The sequence below is a fragment of the Battus philenor genome, unplaced genomic scaffold (assembly GCF_028537555.1).
Source record: "Battus philenor isolate CCGP_79_NKW_IND1 unplaced genomic scaffold, ilBatPhil1.0.hap1 SCAF_4, whole genome shotgun sequence".
Classification (NCBI taxonomy): domain Eukaryota; kingdom Metazoa; phylum Arthropoda; class Insecta; order Lepidoptera; family Papilionidae; genus Battus; species Battus philenor.
In genome coordinates, this window is record NW_027181704.1 from 10,546,463 (window position 1) to 10,566,019 (window position 19,557).

General features: G+C 29.7%; 5 protein-coding genes across 8 annotated transcripts in view; 2 read left to right on the top strand and 3 right to left on the bottom strand.

Moving 5' to 3' along the window:
• Positions 1-1,520, bottom strand: part of LOC137928723 (uncharacterized) — a 32,900-nt gene extending 31,380 nt beyond the window's left edge. For both annotated transcript variants that reach the window (XM_068771671.1, XM_068771672.1), the window contains exon 1: positions 1,345-1,520. In XM_068771671.1, the coding sequence (XP_068627772.1) occupies positions 1,345-1,347 (3 nt within the window). In that variant the 5' untranslated portion in view covers positions 1,348-1,520. The remainder of the gene's footprint in view (positions 1-1,344) is intronic.
• A 1,135-nt stretch (positions 1,521-2,655) lies between these two features.
• Positions 2,656-3,647, top strand: LOC137928981 (uncharacterized). Its single transcript, XM_068771989.1, has one exon. The coding sequence runs from the start codon at positions 2,742-2,744 to the stop codon at positions 3,645-3,647; it is 906 nt and encodes a 301-aa protein (XP_068628090.1). The 5' UTR covers positions 2,656-2,741.
• Positions 3,648-4,374: 727 nt separating this feature from the next.
• crim (QVR superfamily protein crim) lies at positions 4,375-7,792 on the top strand. Its single transcript, XM_068771762.1, has 4 exons — positions 4,375-4,511; positions 4,706-4,846; positions 5,200-5,353; positions 6,757-7,792. Exons 1-4 carry the CDS (start codon positions 4,466-4,468, stop codon positions 6,890-6,892), a joined length of 477 nt encoding a protein of 158 aa, XP_068627863.1. The 5' UTR covers positions 4,375-4,465; the 3' UTR covers positions 6,893-7,792.
• Positions 7,793-7,898: 106 nt separating this feature from the next.
• LOC137928959 (uncharacterized) lies at positions 7,899-12,687 on the bottom strand. Its single transcript, XM_068771967.1, has 4 exons — positions 11,895-12,687; positions 11,530-11,607; positions 11,307-11,457; positions 7,899-8,077 (listed from the first exon to the last, which is right to left on the bottom strand). Exons 1-4 carry the CDS (start codon positions 12,675-12,677, stop codon positions 7,917-7,919), a joined length of 1,173 nt encoding a protein of 390 aa, XP_068628068.1. The 5' UTR covers positions 12,678-12,687; the 3' UTR covers positions 7,899-7,916.
• A 1,359-nt stretch (positions 12,688-14,046) lies between these two features.
• On the bottom strand, positions 14,047-17,709 carry LOC137928678 (NADH-cytochrome b5 reductase 2). Of its 3 annotated transcripts, none has more exons than XM_068771607.1 (6): positions 17,537-17,709; positions 16,676-16,889; positions 16,148-16,266; positions 15,658-15,862; positions 14,662-14,856; positions 14,047-14,345 (listed from the first exon to the last, which is right to left on the bottom strand). In XM_068771607.1, the coding sequence occupies exons 1-6, from the start codon at positions 17,561-17,563 to the stop codon at positions 14,173-14,175; spliced, it is 933 nt and encodes a 310-aa protein (XP_068627708.1). In that variant the 5' UTR covers positions 17,564-17,709; the 3' UTR covers positions 14,047-14,172. The 3 variants fall into 3 exon arrangements, with proteins under 3 accessions (XP_068627708.1, XP_068627709.1, XP_068627706.1); XM_068771608.1 differs by lacking the exon at positions 17,537-17,709 and adding an exon at positions 17,366-17,402; XM_068771605.1 differs by lacking the exon at positions 17,537-17,709 and adding an exon at positions 17,072-17,182.
• Positions 17,710-19,557: the final 1,848 nt, after the last annotated feature.

Below are 19,557 nucleotides of genomic sequence, written 5' to 3' on the forward strand. Positions count from 1 at the left end.
CATTCACACGGATCTGTTGAAACAATTTGTTGCATGCTTTTAGCATATAATTAAAAAAAATAAACTATCGAACTTTGTTTACTTATATAAATAAGATAAAGAAAATTTGGATAATACAGGATTAATGAAAGTTTCATTGCCAAAAATCTCGTCAATCATAAAAATGGTTAAGACGGAAATGTGTTTACAAATGCCCCTTCAAACAGAGACGTGTCCTCTTTTACTAATTGCCATGATTTTACTCAATTTTTAATTATATATTTTTTAAGTTTTTTATTCAATATCAACTGTGTTAATATAAATATAAATCCGAGTGATTTCATGTACGAACTTCTATCAAATATTTTAACTTTAATTTATAAAATAAAAAAAATTCCACACCTACAATCAACACAAGGTCAAATAAAAAATCGTAGAGAGAAGATGTCCATGTAAGAGCTTCTATATTTAAAAGGTACATGAAAAAAGAATGTTTCACTACGAATTAAAAAAAAGTATTAGGATGCAAAAACCACAAGGATCATCATTAAATTAGTCTTTAAAATAAAGAAAATATTGATAATTTTTTTCGGAATCTAAGGATTTTCTAATTAGAGTTGTGAACATTGAACGTTGAATTTATGGACGATTTATAAGTAATTAGTGTAACTATCGCGGGTGAAATATTTAACATTAATTTAATAAAATAAAATTAAACAGTGTTCTAATAATAATTTGAAATAATCACTTTATACAAAAAAATAAAATAATACCGTTTTACAAGGTTTTTATTTATTCTTGCGCTGTTTTATCAGATTACAAATATAAAAATAATTATAATATATAATAATTATAATATAAGAATTTACAAGATAATATTTCATTAATTATAGATCTCATTAAACCATAAGTCAGAACAGAAGTAACTTAAAATAATATAATATTATTTTAAGTTATATAACTATAATAGAAAAAGTTCCAAACAGTGTTTTAAATCATACCGTTGCCGAGTCTTTAGTTTTTTATAAAAAGGATATCAAACGGACTTATGGTTTAATGAGATGTGTAATTAATGAAATATTATTTTGTAAATTTCTCGTTTTATTTTCCATTGAACTGTATATATTTTGTTTGGTTTGATTGTCCATATAAAATTAGACAAGTGTATTTTTAAATTAACTATATTTAATTTTTTGATTAACTAAATAAGACCTTACAGATAAATATGTAAAGTTAAGTGAATATAGATTAATTAAAAAGAAATATGTTACAATATTATGTTCTTGCTCTTCTAGCGATTGTGTACCACAGGTAATATAAAATAGTTTTTTTTAAGAAAAATTTTAAATGTAAGGAACGACTTACCATTGCTTTTAAAATTATTTACGTTTATTATAATGAGAAATATTCACTTCGATCACCGTTATTTTTAAATAAAACAATAACCCGCAGGAATATATTATCGTATTAGTAGATTTTCGCGCCAATAGTCGATGATGCGAAATAGTGCCAGCGACAACGCATGCGCGACGATTCCCTGCGGTTTGTCTTCTGCCAAAGTTCCCGCGCTTTGCCGATCCTTACCCGAAGCCGTTCACCGTCGGCGCCGCGTTCTTTCTTCACAAACTAATAAAAGCACGTGATGCGCCTTATGAAAGCAGTGGCCGTGGGATACTAGAACTTTTGTATTGCCTATAACTAGTATTACAAGCGTTAACTTGGTTCATTGCCCAGAAGTTTTCGATATTACGTAGCAGAGTTGTTTGTTCATGCATAAGTGATGCATTGCAGAGTCTAGTAAAACAAATTGCGGCGTATACTTGTTTGCAAATAGTAACGGAAATACTTCGCACACTAGTCACGAATAAACTAAATGTTTTTAGTAGTAATAAAACATATAAACCTACTTCTATGTACACAAGCAACAGGATGGATCTACTAAAAAGTTAGTCTTTTCTTAAGTTATTTAAGTGTTATTATATTTTCACTTATTTTATATCGTATTATGTAAAAGCAGGTGGTTAGTAAAAATAACTGCCTACCTATGTAATTAATAATCAAAAAATAATATTTCGCAACTTTAGTGCGTATTGTTTTATATTTTTTAAAGTTTCGTCATGTAGTGAGTTTATTGCCTAAAATATAAAAAAAATCATGTTTACGTGAAGTTATATTAATTCAAATAGGCACACACATTAAACCGTCAGTTATATTAACATTATAGGTAAGTAGTAAGTTCCCATCTGCTTCTGCATATGATCTAAATAAGTTTTGATAATGTTTAATGTTTACGTAGTAATATCAATCACCTAAATGATACAACTTTTTCAAGACGACAAGATTTTTATTATTTGAAGCATAATCAACAATGTAATTTTATAGAGACTCTTTTAATGCTTCAACCTCTTTTAGAAAAGACATTGACTGCAAAATGAATTGACGTATTCATACAAAAGAAAATGACAATATGACAAATTTTATTAAGTTTTTCGTTATTTTGCTTTACCATTTAATTTACATCAATGTTTCATTTTATCGATAACGTACGTGATGAACTTTTAAAAGAATTTATCATTATTCTTGATAGTATTACATTTCAAAGTCTTCTCCTTTATAATCAAATAACCGAACATTTAACGATGGTTTTAAGGTTACACTTAAGAAAACCAAGAAGTAAGGATAATTTTTTGGTATGAAAAATTTAAATAAAACATATTTTAAATAATTGATATGCCTTTGAGAAAAATACAAGTAATAAGAAAATGGAAAATGAAAATGAAAACGGTGGTAATGAGATAAATAATACAGAAACAATTCAAGAGAAAGAAAATGAACCAGTAGTTGAACCGGAATCGACAAACGCAGAAAATAAACGCGAAGAAACAGAAGAGCAGCAGGATAGTGAAATTCAAAAAGATGACACTGAACAGGCACAACAAGACGATGTAAATCCAGAAGGACAAGAAGATGCAAATGCTGAAGAAAACGTAGTAAAAGAAGAAAAACCTGACACAGGTCAAGAAGTTGTGGAAGAGGAGGAAGTATATGTTGAAGAACCTCCACCTGATCCTGCTGCACCATATAACTTGAGAGATTCAACTGAAGCTCTTAAGCCACCGTTTGAACTTCGCCCGGATCAGTTAGTTGAAGTCGAACAGCTTTGGGAATTTTTTCAAGACTATAACCCCGCCTATACTGATTTGGACAATTATATTACTGATAAAGAATTAGTATATATGCTAAAATCCCTCCTCCTTATGACTTACACTCCAGAACAACTTGTTGAATTAATAGAATATTGCGTTAGACCACCGCATCCAAAAGGTCATATTACATATGAGCAATTTCTCAAAATGGTAACAATTAGACAAAGAGAATTACCTATGGAGGAAGAATTAAGATTAGCTTTACAATCTCTAGATCCAGGTAGAACTGGAACAGTAGACAGAGAGTTTTTCAAAGAACTACTTTTAAAACAAGGTCACAAATTACCACAGAAGTTAGTGGATAATCTTGTAAAGGAAGTGGATCTTAGTAATGATGGTACTATTGGCATTGAAGATGTTGTTGGAACTATGGGCATTGATTTAAATAGAGATGATATTTTAATGTTGCGGGCTGCTATCTATCCTGACGAAGCAAAGAAACCAGAAGAAGAAGAGTTTTAATTTTTTTTTTAGTAACAAATATATATTGAAAATCTCATATCATTATTTGTTTTCACTTTCAATCATGTTCAAATATACAATAAATGTAAAAACAAAAACTTTTAGTAAGATATCTCTTTTATTATTTTGATAAGGTTTCTTCATTAATATTTACTAAAAAAATTCTCACTTTATATACATAACAGTTGTACAACAAAAAGTTGTTATAGAGATTGTTACAGAGTAATTGTATAGTTTGTGCCTCACCCGTCTGATGTCCATTTATAAATTGTGATGTAAAGGTGCACATAGCGCGTAAAATCTAGTATCTAGTACATTAAACTAACCAAGTAGAATAATATCAATATTAGGTTGTACATTCAAAAAAATTCAAAGGAACTAAGCTAAATGCAAACAGTATTTAATTTTATCAACAATTTTTGTAGTTCTTTATAACTGCATAGTTTAAATTTAAGTACTTTTTCCCTGATACATATGTATACAATTAAATGTGTTATCTGCCACAACAGTCCATAGGTTATCAATTGTTTGTTTTTAAAACACAGAATATTTTAAATGAAAGACCGATTACATTCATGTTTTAATTGTAGTGAGGATGAACAAAAACTAGCTTTTTATTAAAAATGTAATTATTCTTATTTATTTTGCTACCATCGGTTTAGTAATTGTGGCTTTTACTCTGTTGTCTATTCTTAGCATTTTTAATCTGTATTAAACACAATTTCAAACAAACGGGCTCCAGCGTTGTTATTATTTAAATTTATATTATAAAAATTTAGTTTTTACTTATATTAAATTATTCTGTAAATATTAACAATATGAAGATCGAACTATTTATTATATTTACCACGACATTAAGCGAGAGTAAGTTATCTTGCGAATGTTGAACGAAGTGGGTGTGGTTATTATTTTACCAATTTTTTTTCACAATATGTGCACATTTATTTTCTTAACATTTTATAATAAAAAGTGTACACGACTGGACAAATCTGCATATTTTTTATACAAGACTATCTTATTCGTTTACATGTAATATAATGATTTGTGACATTGTTCAGGTCTGGCTATATGGTGTTATCAATGCACAGCAGCGACTCCTGGATGTAATGAACCCTTTAATTGGCGTGGTATTGGTTACCTCGGTAATCCATGTCTTGATAGTGAAGATGTTTGCGTAAAATTAATACAGAGAAAAGGTGGTAAGTATCTATTGTATATATTTTAAACAATTTATTGCTAGGGATAATAAAATAACTACTTAAGATTTAAGAAACATGGCTTATTTGTTAAACACTATTAATTTTTTTATGATATTATATGCATGGGCAATGCAATAAAACTTAATGGTGATGTCCGTTAAGAATATAACAGAAAAATTAATATAATACAAATTATGGTAAATATTACATTTTATTTAAAACGGTACACGTCTTCAATATTGTATTGTATTCAGTTTATCTGTTGCATTGTATAGTATTTACAAATAAATAAAAAATATTATATATTATATACATATATTGAAAATAAATGTGTATTCCATGTTCTATTGCAGCACAAGAAGTTATAATTAGAGATTGCCTCAGCAATTTTAGAGCATTCCGTACTGATATACCAGCTGATACTTATGAAGGTTGTAGACCTGCTGCGAAAGATGTCAATCTGGCTAATTATGTCAACAACTCAATAAAGGAATTAGATGTTAAAAGGTACTTAGTTCAATATTTTTTTTGTGTCTATAATATTATGGTAAGCACATTATAAGACATATAGGTGGACAGATAACCTTGTTAAAATTGCTGGAGATTTCAAAATAGATGCTGCTTCTAACTGGTCTTATTAGGAAATTTGTGGTGTAGACTTATGCTTAGCAGTGGAAATCCTGCATCATAAATGATAATGATATTTGCATGTATTTTAGTTAACATACTAACAAATATAGTTGATTGAGATTCACTATTTTGGTGTTTACATCTTGTTTCATATATAAAATTAAAGGTATACCTTTTCTATCTTAGAATTAAGTGATCTAAAATATCATTATGTTATCCTCATAACATTGAGATACATAAAACTACCTAATAGTTGTGTGTGTATAGAGTGCCTTGCACTTTATAAGATAACTCTGAAATTTCTTTCTTCAGAGGAATTTATCTTTAATGAAAACAATCCTTTTTAAATAATTTATAGTAGAAAAAACAGTGAGCCAATAGGAATCCTATAGAGCCAATTCCTATTATATACTTCTTCCTAGTAGTCTGAAACCAGTATCTTATGATAAGTTTAATAAGGTTGTTTGTCCATGTTTTTGACTCCCAACACTGCACTCTTTTGATGTTTATATGTATCAAATCAATATGGATGGATCTATAAAATAGATAAGCTATTATTTAAATCTAGATGTTAGTACTTTTTGTGCATTACCAAACACCAAAAGAACATCTCAATTTTAGTTATTTGAATAAAAAACAAATGACCTCTTGTCAAAGGGTCCAAGAAGTGTCACTTGAGACCAATTATTATAGCCTTCCTGTGATATATAAACTTTATTATCTATCTATGTAATAAATAGATCAAAATTCTTTTCTCAGACTACAATTGTATGTAGCTTGGAAAGCTATCAATTTAGTAATGATATCAATAAATACTTTTAATGAAAATTCACTTATCGCTATTTATTACCACAGTAGTGTACATATGTAATAAACACATGGTTGAAACACATATATTAAGAACATTAATTAATAAAGGAAATAACACATGGCTGACAATTTTTACTGGTTGTTTTGCCATTTCTTGCTATTTAAACAGTTTAAAATAAGCTAAGCTATGAAATTTATTAGAATGATCAAAATCTCCGTAATTTTTTAAATATTTTTGTGGGTTTTAAATTACAAAATAAAAAATATTTGTGGATATTATATGAAGTGTTAAAATTACTGTAAGAAAAACACTTATTATTATAATAAAATTGTAGAATTTTAATGTAACATTACATTTACTGATAACCTTTGTATAATAAGTAGATGGTTTATAATTAAAGTTAATAAATATTAGATGATTAGCATATAATGTAAAAACGTAATTTTAATAGTAACATTTCTCTTTTCAGGGAATGGTATGATGAAACTATATGGTGTTTTTGCTTCCTTGATCATCGGTGTAATGGTGCATCAGCTGTTACAAATTCATTTGTCATGGTGACTTTGTCATCCATTGTGTTGATGTTTGCAAAAATGCTTCTTTGATAACCAGTCATGCAGTATAAATCAGACTGATGGTAACAATAGATACAATCTACAATGTCTTTTACAAAAGTCACTACACATATAATATTTTTGATGAATGCAATATGGAGCAGGTCAATATTTGTATGAGATTATGTTATATATATTTAGTGCTTGTCTTAGTGTGTCTAATATACAGTAAAAATCTCATTTTTTAACTTTCAAGTATAATTTGGTATATGTTCAATTAATTAAGATATATGAGACATACTAAGATTTACATCTACTTCATGTTAAATTTATAACTTGCTATACAAAGATCATCAGTAATTAGACAACATTAATTGCTGGTTTAAATTCAGTTAGTAGATTTTTCCCAAGTGCCTTTGAGTATCAGCTTGGCAGCCACTCTATCCAGTAGAATATCTCATATAGTAGACCAAATCAAAGTACCAAGTGGCCACAAACTTAATAACTGCAAAGTTTAGGCTAAGCAGTTTCAGTGTCCTCTTAAATGAACTATTAATATCCAATAGTCGAAGTCATATAGTCAATAAACAAGACAAAAAAATGATAGTTTCCAATATTTGAGTAATAAAATGATATAGGTATGCTAAATCATTTTAATAGACAAAGCAGAAACTTTTTTACTCATTTAAAAAGTACTGTTAATTTTTTGTATATTTATACATTGACCTTTTGTGTAATTTTAACAGCCTTGGCACAAGATTAGTAAAAGCAAGTAGTAACTATTGCTATGAGAAAAATTAAATAAGTTTTTAACAATTTTTTTATATATGAGTGTTTTCATTCCGTCCATTATTATAAGCTTTAATATGTGTACAAGTTACATTATTTTTGATTAAGATGTTTTTGATATTACAAGTCTAATAAAGAAAATAAAGATATAAGTGAAATTTAGTAAGTGTTTTTCCTTTATTCTTTTTAAGGTGCATTATAAGGGATTTCATTTAAATATTGTGTTGTTTACAAAAAAATACATAATTTATTGCCATATAATATTACAATGATTGTATGAAATTGTTTATAACAATGCAAACTGAAGTAAAACTATAGTATATGTTGCTGTGATTGCAAATAAGTTGAAAGGTAGCTGAATGCCTAAACCGAAGATACCATAAATCGAAATTTTGTTGTTTACATTCAGAATTAATAGTAATCGTTTGGCGTTATCCCTGGTTGGGCCTGTGGATGTAATAATTTAAAATTAGCTTGTGTTTAAATCAATCCTTAATTATTTGATAGTACATATCTTGTCTTGAGTTTTGAATTTAATAACTGTGTAGTCTGATTAGTAGTCAGTGAATAGTTAAATAAATTTATGAATCGTATAGATAGATCGCACAAGCTCCGAAACAAAGCAGCGCGTTGACTATTTACTTTTACTATCTTTCATCTATTACTGTTAACTTAAGCTACAAGTATTTTAATTAGTAATTTTGTTTGAATCAACAACAATCTTTGGCGCCCAATTTTTTTTGACCTAGCTTACATTGCTGCCCAAGGAAGATTTGCAGATTGCGAGAGAGCAGTACGCAGGGAGTGCTTTCCCTAAAATTTATTATAAGATAGCAAAGCCCGAAGACTCCTTCGTAGGGAACCTCTTCCGCTAGGGCTTCCAAATACTATAATTTCACCGAAGGGAAGCCGTCGAGCTCTGACCAAACAAAAAAGAATTCAGATCACTATCTGTGCGAATTCGCGCCACGGTCATCCGATTTAACCACGCAAATTAAGTTATTACATTAATTATATATTAAAAATTGTTTAATATGTTATCCTGTATGACTAAATGTGTTGAATATATAATAATAATTTTAAACCGGACATCATGATGAATAATGTATACACACAATTAATTTCGCATTTTGAAAGTATAAGTTACTGTTCGAATTATTCAATAGTGATATTCTTTAATTTACAATAAAATCGAATACAGCAAATTGAAGTTAATAAAACCGTTGCCGTTGATTGCAAATAAAATACCTATTTTCAACAAAAATGGAAGAAAAGTAATCAACGATCAGTAATTATTATAATATTGTCATTTTGGCAACTCTGTACAGTTTGTTTATTTGGTAGCGTAATAATTTTTACGTTTACTTGTGACTTCGTCACTTAATTAATGGAAAAATCCCTACTCAATACATTATCATTAATGATTCCCCTCAATCCCTTCTTTCGTTGATATCCCTAAGAAATTTTATTGATATGTATATAAAATGATAATAATATTTTGCGAACTAAATCTGGAAAAAGGTGTGTTTAAAGAAGGTAATGGAAAAGAATAAAAGTTAGTAAAGGGTGTGGTAAGATCACAATATTGTAAAATATAGAACAGAATCAAAATTAAACTAAAGACTAGTCATATAATATAGCAGAATTTAGAGACAAAAGAATAAAAATATAGGAAATAAACAAAGTGTGATAAAAAACTGTGATAAGCAAACCTATGATAAAAACTAATATTTTTGGAGCACAGGTATGTAAAGCGATGGGCTAGAGGATGATAAGAATGCTAAAAGAGTGGAAGATTTTACGATGGATGATTATAAAGAAAAAGCACTAAAGACAATTTATAAAAAGGAAGAAGAAAAACTGTAAATAAAACTATCTAAAAAAAATTATTGCTCGAAAATGTAATATCACTGTCCCCCCAGGATAGGGGTGAATGAGAGGTCCCCAATAATGAAGGCCATTTAAACAAAAAAAGCGACTGGCGTGAGGTCTACCCTCCAATACCCCACCATAACAACTGCTTGTCAAATTGGGAATTTACCTGTAATTCATGTCCCGTAAATTACCTAAAAGTAGCCTAAACATTTTAACCAATCATAAGTTTACTCAGATAATTTTTGTGATACTGATTTTTTTTTACTTAGTTATGTATTTGATTAATAGAAGGAAGAAGGACGTTACATAATCTGATTTTTTTGTTTATCATGGAGTGTCTGTTATCGTTAACCCACTTTAATGAATATTTAATCTACAGTCACATTTAAGTGCGATAACTATCGTCTAATTGTTTCGTAGTGTTATTAAATTTGTCTTCTTATATTATTACAGTCACGTATATTTATAAGGCTAAAGAATATTAAATTATTTCGTACCGTAGCGCTAATAAAAATACCTATGTAAATGATGATTAAAATGTTTTTCAAGGCGTTGGCGACTGACTGGGCCATTTAAAACCTCTTTATATTTTAATTTGTTTTTTTTTTTATTTACATTTTGTGTCGCTTTGCAGTTGTGCGTGGTCGTTTGTTCTGTCATTCTATTGTTACGTATTATTTTACTGTTACCCAGTTTTCTAAAACTTTAATTAAATTACCATCATCATTTCCATTCATTTAATCCGTTCACACAGTCCACACGCTCGCCAATATTTTTCATATAAAAGTAGCTAGATTTCATTATTAATCCTAGTAGTAAAGGGTTTTGTTATATTTAATGTGACTATTTATACCGTTTTTGCCTTATAGAGTACCACAAAATGTACAAGCCGGTTACATTTTGTTGAAAACGAGCAAAGGATGAGTTTAATGTCATTCTACTTTTGTCATTTGCACTATGATCCGTTCCCTTCCTATGTTGTGATATTGAATACTCTACGAACATGCGTGTTTATGGGCAGTAGTATTTAGCCTATGTGTCTTCTGGAAATCGTAAAACCATACCATGGAATTATTGACTGAATTCTTTACATACATTTTAGAAAAAAAAAAAAAAAAACAGAGGCCATTTTTTCAGTTATTAGCGCACGTTTATAAAAATAGTCACATGTAAATGTATTTTAAAAATTTCTTTAAAATCGACACCCGCGATAATTGCAGATCTTTTTGATTTGCATACAAACGTACGGTTGAAAGAGCATTGTATAAATTTTGTCCGGAAATGTCATGTATGGCGTCGATTATTAGCCACTATAAAACCATATATATATATATACATATATATATACACATATATATATATATATATATATATATATATATATATATATATAAAGACTAACCCGATAAAGAGGAAAGCGCAGTAGAGAAGTCTAAATATAAATTAAACAAATAATGAGCGCATTAAATATAAATTCAGGCCAAATTGGCAAGCTCACATACTCTCAACGAGCCCTGGGCATGCTCGGAGTTCCTCGACGAGGTCGAGTTAACTATAATTTATAGAATTTTAGAATGGTCACCAACAAAGTGGACAGACGACTAAGTTAAGGACGTCGCAAGACGCTGGATACAGCATGCTTTCAACTTGTTATTTAAGTATTCTACGGCGAGGCCTAAGCCCAGTGATGGATGTCCTATGGCGGATATGGTGCTAATGATAATTTCATAAATTGTACTCTAATGTTATCCGACATTAAATAACCGAAGTGTTTAGTAACAATTAATTAAAAAAAAAATACCTTTACTTTGATACAATATAGTAGTACAAAGCTTTCTCGAATCTTCCATTTTTGATTTTAGAATTTCCGCAATAATGCATAGCAATAATATGAAAAATAAAAATGTTATCACTGGAACGATACTAGTTATTGAGTAGATATTGATGGGAATCTGAAATAGAACCATATTATTTGAGAAAATAACATTATTAAATAAGCAATAGATTTATCTTTATAAACTTACTTGCTGTTTAAGAGTCGTGATAACACTTTGTACTAAAACCATATTTAATAACATGAATTCACAAGTTATGCTAAAAATCTGCAATTAATAAGGAATTATAAACAAAGAAATGTAATATCTGTTTTGTTACTGACGAGTAATTTATTCTTTATAAGAATTTACAGTTGAGATGGTTTTTATAGATTTTAATTCAAATATTGCACTTATTTTTTTTAATAAAAAGTAGCATGTAGGTTTTTCACTTATAAAAAGATAAAAAATATTTGAAAACCGAGCATGAATATTTATTTAATATTCTTAAAATAATATCATAATTTATTTCTTGGGTAGAGTTAAAGAAGGGTTATTATAAATTGTAGTCTTACCGTGAATTGGTATATGTTTATTAAATCTTCTAAGACTGTAATAATATCTTCCATTGTGATTATAAGACAACTCCATAATTTATTATCAACATCATTATTTTCGATACTAACAAATAGTGGCCCTTTATCATTTTCAAAACCACTACTACGCTTGCGTAATGTTTCTTTTAATACTGTGTTTATATGGTTACATCTTATTACAATAAAATACAATTTAAAAAAAATTAAGGACATATCCATGTAAGTGCCTAACACTGGCAATTGAACTATGAAAGCGACCGGACAGAAGTCTTCTACAATGTATAAATTTAGTATAATTGACCATATAACACCCAATAGTACAGTTACCGAAACAAAAGTTGTAGAAAATATATATGCTTTTTTATTAATTTTCATTATATTCTTCATGTTAAGATCTCGATCTATTTTTTGTAATTTGACATAAATTTCGCTATTCAAATTTCCTTTGTTAGAACTTCTTATCGAGATTATTAGTAGAATTAATCCATTTAAAACGTGACTCAATTTCAAATAAAAATCAGTTAACATGGAATTGGCCGATGACTCACAATGTGCTACAAAAACAAACATTGACAATATATTGGTGAGCCAAATGAAAATACTGAAAACATTATATCCGTATGACGATGTCGTTATATAACCATACTGTATCTTTACTTGAAGTGCACCTATTATGTATTGTATAAAATGCATCGGACGAAAAATATTTACAAAATCTTCGTCCAAAATATCCTCGGACAATTTATCGAGGCTTTTCTTCATAATGAATAACTTTCACTCAATGAAACGTTTGTTATAATACAAATAAAAGTAATTTTATCAAATGTATTCATTTAGAAATCAATTCTTTCCCCGGAGAATCGAGTTCCATTAAAATTATTAACATTTTGTTATCATAATGAATCGGTTGAAATAATTGTGTTATTATATCAATCAATGACCGTAAACAAGAAAATCGAGAATGTTAATAGTATTTTATTAAAATGTTTAAAAAAAGATCATTTCTTCTATATGTTCCCCTTGTACGTCTCACTTGAGTGGGATCAGGCGGCCTTTATATTGACACGCATTTCCCTCTTTGTTAAGTAGTGAAAAGTAACAAATATTAAGGCAATAAGGTCTTTACAAGTCCGTAGTTCGGCCGATAATGACACGCTTGTCCCTCACAAATGCGTGACATTCATAGGCTTTAAGTCATAAAGAAAAGACGCAGGTAGTACCTACATTAAATGTAATCCTTTTAAAGTGTGAAGAAGTTTTAAAGAACATTTTGGAATAAAGCTCGAAAATTAATTGCTCTACTACTAAATTAAGATTAGAATTAAGAACTGTAAAAGTGATCACAAAAAACCGCATCTGGAACCCTCGTAGAAGTTGATAGATTATAGGGGAGTTCAATATGATTTTAGTTAATGTCAAATCGGACTCTATTGGCTTTCTTCTGATGACGTGCATATCTGATGACCGTTGATCATTTTGATCCAAAATAATTAATAAAATAAATGGATCTGAGACGTGGTCGCTTACAAGAATCAAGATCATCCAAAGAGCAACAGAGACAGCTTTGCCGCGAATTTTCGCGAGATCCAATCAGGAGAGGAGATCTGCAAAGAAGCCAAGGTTACTGATGTAACTCGAAGAATTGTTCCACTGAAGTGGCAGTGGGCGGAACATAACACTCGTGCAATCGTGCACGCTAGGGGTCAAAAGGTTCTCTGGTAGTTAGGTCCCCCAATGGGTGACCTACGACAAAGTTCAGGTAGTGGAAGTCGTAAGATGTGGCAGTGCACGACCGGTCATCGTGGCGATCTTCGCTTTTGCTTTGCAGGACGCGTCTATCGGCTGAAAGGAGAAGACACGGTTAAGGACGTGGTACTTTGTCCTTTTCTTAGAAAAGGCGTTACGTCAGTGCTTTGCTCTGCCATTATCGATTCTAACACATTAGATATAACTGAAGTTAAAGCGACGTACCTTTGGTTCTGGTTGTTCGGTTATCAATAACTCGTAATCCCATTAGATTTGTATAAAGAATGTTTTAATACATCCTTACTACGAAAAAGTCATTAATACATCTGTAAACGTCGGATAAAAAAAACAAACTCAAATATGGAATCAGAAACAACTGTCAACATTGTGTAAAATTTTAATATATATTTTTAATTAACAATAGAAAAATTACAGGTCAAAATAACAATCCTTTATTTACTGTAACTAAATAGCACTACAACTAATTTACCGACTTATTCCCTGTCAATAATTAGTATGCAAATCTTTGCGATTCTGTGTAGCCCAATTTATCTAAAGCAGGATTACACGCGAAATTGATCATGGGCGGCGGTCCGCACATTAGAACAATGACGTCATCACTTGCAGGGAACATGTTATTCTTAATCATTTCATCATTGATGAAACCTGTGCTGTATTTCCAACCTAAAAACATGATGATATTAAATTAATAATGAACCTGTGAATAACTGAAATCCTTTATGTATAGATAAGAAATATTCCCACAGATAAAAGAACCATATTTATAATTTTTCCATTATTTTTAGATTACATTGTAATGGAGAATAAACAAATATGAAATTGGATTATTTACCGGCTCTCAGGTTTAAGACAAATAAAATAACATTAATACATTCAAAGGCAAAAATAAATATAATTATGAGTTATTTTAAATAATAATAATATTTTTTTAAGGGATACTGCTAGCATCCCTTAAAGAAATAAATAAAATCATATATACCTGCATTTGGTCTATCTAATGTGTACCATACACTAAACTGATTGGGAAACTCTTTCTGATACTTTTCAAGTTCATCTCTTAATAATATATCATCTTCAGTCTGGTTTGCAAACAACAATCTCATTTCTGTTTGATCAGAAGCATCTTGGCAAATGTGTCTTATAAGTTGCAGCATTGGTGCGACACCGGTTCCACCTAAATAAATAATAAATTTATCACAAAAATATTTATATATAATGCATATTCATCCCACCTTAAGTATTGTTTTCCTTATAATCATAGTTAACCTATTAAACGCTAGAATAAAACAAGAAGAATCTTTTAGATTCAAACATTTTCATTCTCCATTGTTTTCCTCAAATAATTTTATTAAAGCATAAACAAAAGATGTAAATAAATATAAACCATATAGGACAGATGTTTATCTGTTTCCTTAATTCTTATATATTTATAAAGTTAAGATAAATATATGTGCTTTCAATTATAATCTTTATCTTTAAAACAGATACTTTTATGTCTGAAACACTAGAGTCAATTTTATTAACATGTAAAAGTTATTAATAAACTATTAAGTTAGTATGACTTTATTGTTACTATTATAAACTTATGTGTACTAAAGTACTCATTTTTACATTTATTATCTTTAAAAATTTAATATGAATAAAGATTTAAGACCATCATTAAATGAATATCATTTAATATTCATCATTGTGTTACAATTAATACACTTTTAGCTTATCTCTAAGAATAACTTGTTTAGTTTCCTCTGATGATTTGTAAAATGTAGTTAATTTTAAAATATTGCATTGTCATCATCATTTAAAATGATTTACTCCACTTATATTGTTGTGACTAACAAAAGTATTATTTTTAATACTTGCACTTTACTATATTGAGACTTGTTACTATTTAGAAAAACTGCATTTTGTCTAATATGAATGAGGCAAATAACTTAATAGATATTAAATACACTCAAATACATTTTTAAATATTTACCAGCGATCATATTTAGTTTCTTCGCTACAATTTGTACTGGTGGATCCTTTCTCATCTTTTTGATAAGGAAAACACCTTTGCCTGCATATTGAAGACGACCAGATGGTCCCCGGAAATCTATAGTGTCTCCTATTTTCATACTTTCTAAATATTGAGACATTTTACCTCCATCTGGGAATTTTGGGTGTACATTTTTGAAGTATACCTGAAAAGTAATTGCTTTTATATTGTAGTTAATATTTATTATAAGTAATATAACCAAGCAGAATTATATAGTTAACCAACAATTTAATGTAATGAAAAAAGAATTTTCACAAAAAACTTTCTATGCATAATTTATTTGGTTGACAGATGGCCATTATAATAAAACCAAGGGTGCTATTATATTAATTTAATTTTTTATTAAAATGATTTCATCATGAAAATAAGTTTAAAAATGTTTTTTTGTTCTTAACGTCAAGTAATTTATGAAGATAATTTAAATGCATACCTTAATGACCAAGTCAACATAGCCTTTGTCATCATCACTTGATACTGGTGTATATGCCCTGATGATGAGGTCATCTCCTATCTTGACTGATAAATGTATATGTTGACCAATTGGCAGTCCTTAAAATTTTAAGTAAATATATGAATATTAAATATATTTTTAGCATTTAATGGCTTCGATGCTTTGAAATGGTTTATGTTAATTTAAAGTTTTTGTTAATCAAGAGAAGACAAATTTACATTTTAGTTGTGGATACTCTTTTTATTTAATGCAATATGTTTTGCACATTAGTCTAATTTTTTTTAATGTATGGATGTATAGAATGTATAGATTACTGGAAAAGTTAGTACATTACTTCTTTACAGAAATTTCATATTTCTGTAAAGAAATAATGAATTACACAAGACCATAGCTGATACATGTTTTAGTTAACTCACATTGGATCCAGTAAGTTAATTATTTTATAATTTTACATGTTTGGCAAGAATTTTAACAGATACAGAACTAAAGTAAACAAAATTTACTAACCTAAAACATGCTCAGGAGAAGGCAAACCAAATCTAAATCTTCTTGTATCATGACTAATCTCTTCTCTTTCTATTAGTGGTAAAGGATACTTTGTGTTGGGATCTACAAGCGCGACCAACTTTTTACTACTTTTTGACTTTTTACCCCAAATACAATTTGCTATTACTGTGGCAACCACCACAACAGACCCAACCCCTAAAATTATAGGAAATACCTGAAATTAAAACAATTTTTATTTGGATTAATTTTAAGGTATACTAATATCGAAATTACTTAAACACTAAATATACGTAAGAAGCCTTGTATATTTGATATATGGAAGTTACATTATTTTCAATAATAGATTAAAGTATTGACTATGAAATAATAGATATATTATTTCTATTGAATACATACTGTAGTATTCTCCAAAAAGTCAATCACAGCCACTTTTAAATTGCTCATGATATCACAGTAATAATGTCTTTTAATTTAAAATTTACGACACAACAGCTCACGTTTAACGTTATGTTGGAAATGAACAGAAATCATTGATAATGCGACTTTAATGAAATGTTTCATTAAATTGTCGCCTTGAACTCTCTTATCTTGTAGTTATTCATAGAAAAAGTTAGGTATAAAAGAATTTACTTATTACTTAAAGATTTTTTAGTACTGTATTTGTATAAATGTAAAAAATACAAGACTCACCAAACTCATCGTGTTGATCAAAACGTAACAAATGTAACTAAATATTAATGTTGAATCTTACCTTTTTCTATTATCAGTAGAAGATAAAAATTTAATATTGATTAGCTTAATCTTTATGATCAATTCCTATCTGTAAAACATAACCTAACAAAATAATTCAAATGTACTTACTATTTTGTAACTAATGTTGTTCAACATCTTAATTAATTTTATTAATAATAACTATAACAATTGATATAATAATATTAAGATATGGAGTTAAATGATTATTTATACAGCTGCTCATTCAACTGTTTAAAGAATAATGTGAAATGCCGTGTTGCACAAGAGGAATGTACGGCGTTACGCGCGGAAAGCACGGAATTATTTTAGTTTTCCTCGTCGTTAGCTAGGTTGTTCTAGTTATGTTTATGTACGTTTACCTTTCACAGGGGAAGATTATACTGCTAGTGGCCTTAGTAACGATCAGCGGGATAAATGTGGTACAATGCTTTAATAAATATAAACATGATCACATGCATACACTGCCTTTGTTTGCCAAGTTTTATCTAATTATTCATCACAACTTCTATTTTTTTTTGTTTGTGCCAGCTATTTTTAAAGTAACTATTGGCAAAAGAATGGTTATTCTATAGTAGATTTATTACTTAGTAATTAAAAATTGTGTTAAATAAAAAAAATCTTTTTTCATGTTGTCTTTTATTTCTTGTTATTAAGGAGTTTTTGAGTCATCTCAAGTCATTTACTTCAAAGTAAGCTTTTGTTGGTTTGTAATTAAAAATAAAAAAGATGTTTCGTAAATATTCACTCAAAGGAATTCTTGGTAAAGGTATATCCTGTATAAATAAGGTGATTGGAATTTGGTGTAAAAGTTTTAAAGGGGTGAATGACTGACTCCTTTTTTAATTAATGTATGGTATACCCCATCCAAAAAACAAAGCTATCACATTTAATTAATACCAAAATAAAAAGCTTTTTCAAAAATCCTATTACTACATATTTAAATTAATTATTGTTTATCATATGTATGCCGGATCGTCTTGTATGCATAATAAGAGACATTTTAAACGATTGAACATTCCAGTGTCGCGTCGAGGGAGACTGTCGGGGGGTTGGTCCTCGGGTCAGTTCTATGCACGCTTTACACCATTATCACCTCTCGTGTCAAGGATGTAGAGTTCGTCCTATTTGCAGACGACACCTGCATATACACTTCTGGTATCTCCACCGACGCCATCACCAAACGGTTCCAGTAATCCCTTTAAAAGCGCGGCAATACTCTCTTGGAAACGCAACCGCTCCCTTCTAACAGTACCGATCATACTCATGAATTAGTTCAGTGCCTCGGGTGACACAAACCCGTTATCTAGGTGTCGTTCTCGATGCCAAACTCAGTTCCTTAAACAGACATCAATTCATTACTTGACACTGCCGTTCACTACACAAATACGCCACCTACAATACGTTAACATTCGGTACTTTTAAAGTCGCACCGTCCTAAGATCGTGACACGTACTCGAGTTTCCAAACGACGCGATGACTGTAACACAAGTTATGTGCAGTGTACACGTCGTCATCATTGCCTTTCCATGACCAAACGGACTCGTTGGAAACGAGGTCGGATCGTACATCGCAGGGGAGGACAACCCCTAATCATACTATATAGAAGCGTTGCTGGAGTTTCTTCTGCCGCTTCATTTCCCAGCGCTAACGCATTCCGAAGTGGTAGTAGTGATGTTAACCAGGCAATAGCATCCAGCTAAGCAGAGGTTCGGTCCTCTTGGACGCTCTTGTGTCGGAATGCTAAGCGGATACAATCGACGTACTCGTATTACAGCCTAAACCTAAGTTCTCTTGATGGGGCTTTGAGCCTAGTCACTCCTTGGCATTTACCGAAGCGATCTAAGAGCTCAACGACTTTCGAATATCGTAGAATAGTAGTATATATAGCAACTCGCTACTTTAAAAGATGTCTAAGGCTAATAAAATATTATGGATCATCAATATGTTATAAAACGTTATCGACTAGAGTAACAGAGGTCTATCACTAGATCACTCAAGGGAAACCTTGTCGATACACTTTTGCTCATCGATACGCAATTATCATATCAAACAATGTTCATCGTATATCAGCTAAAATAAAACAGTGTTATCATTACGTACATATATTATCAAATACGTGCGAACCTAGG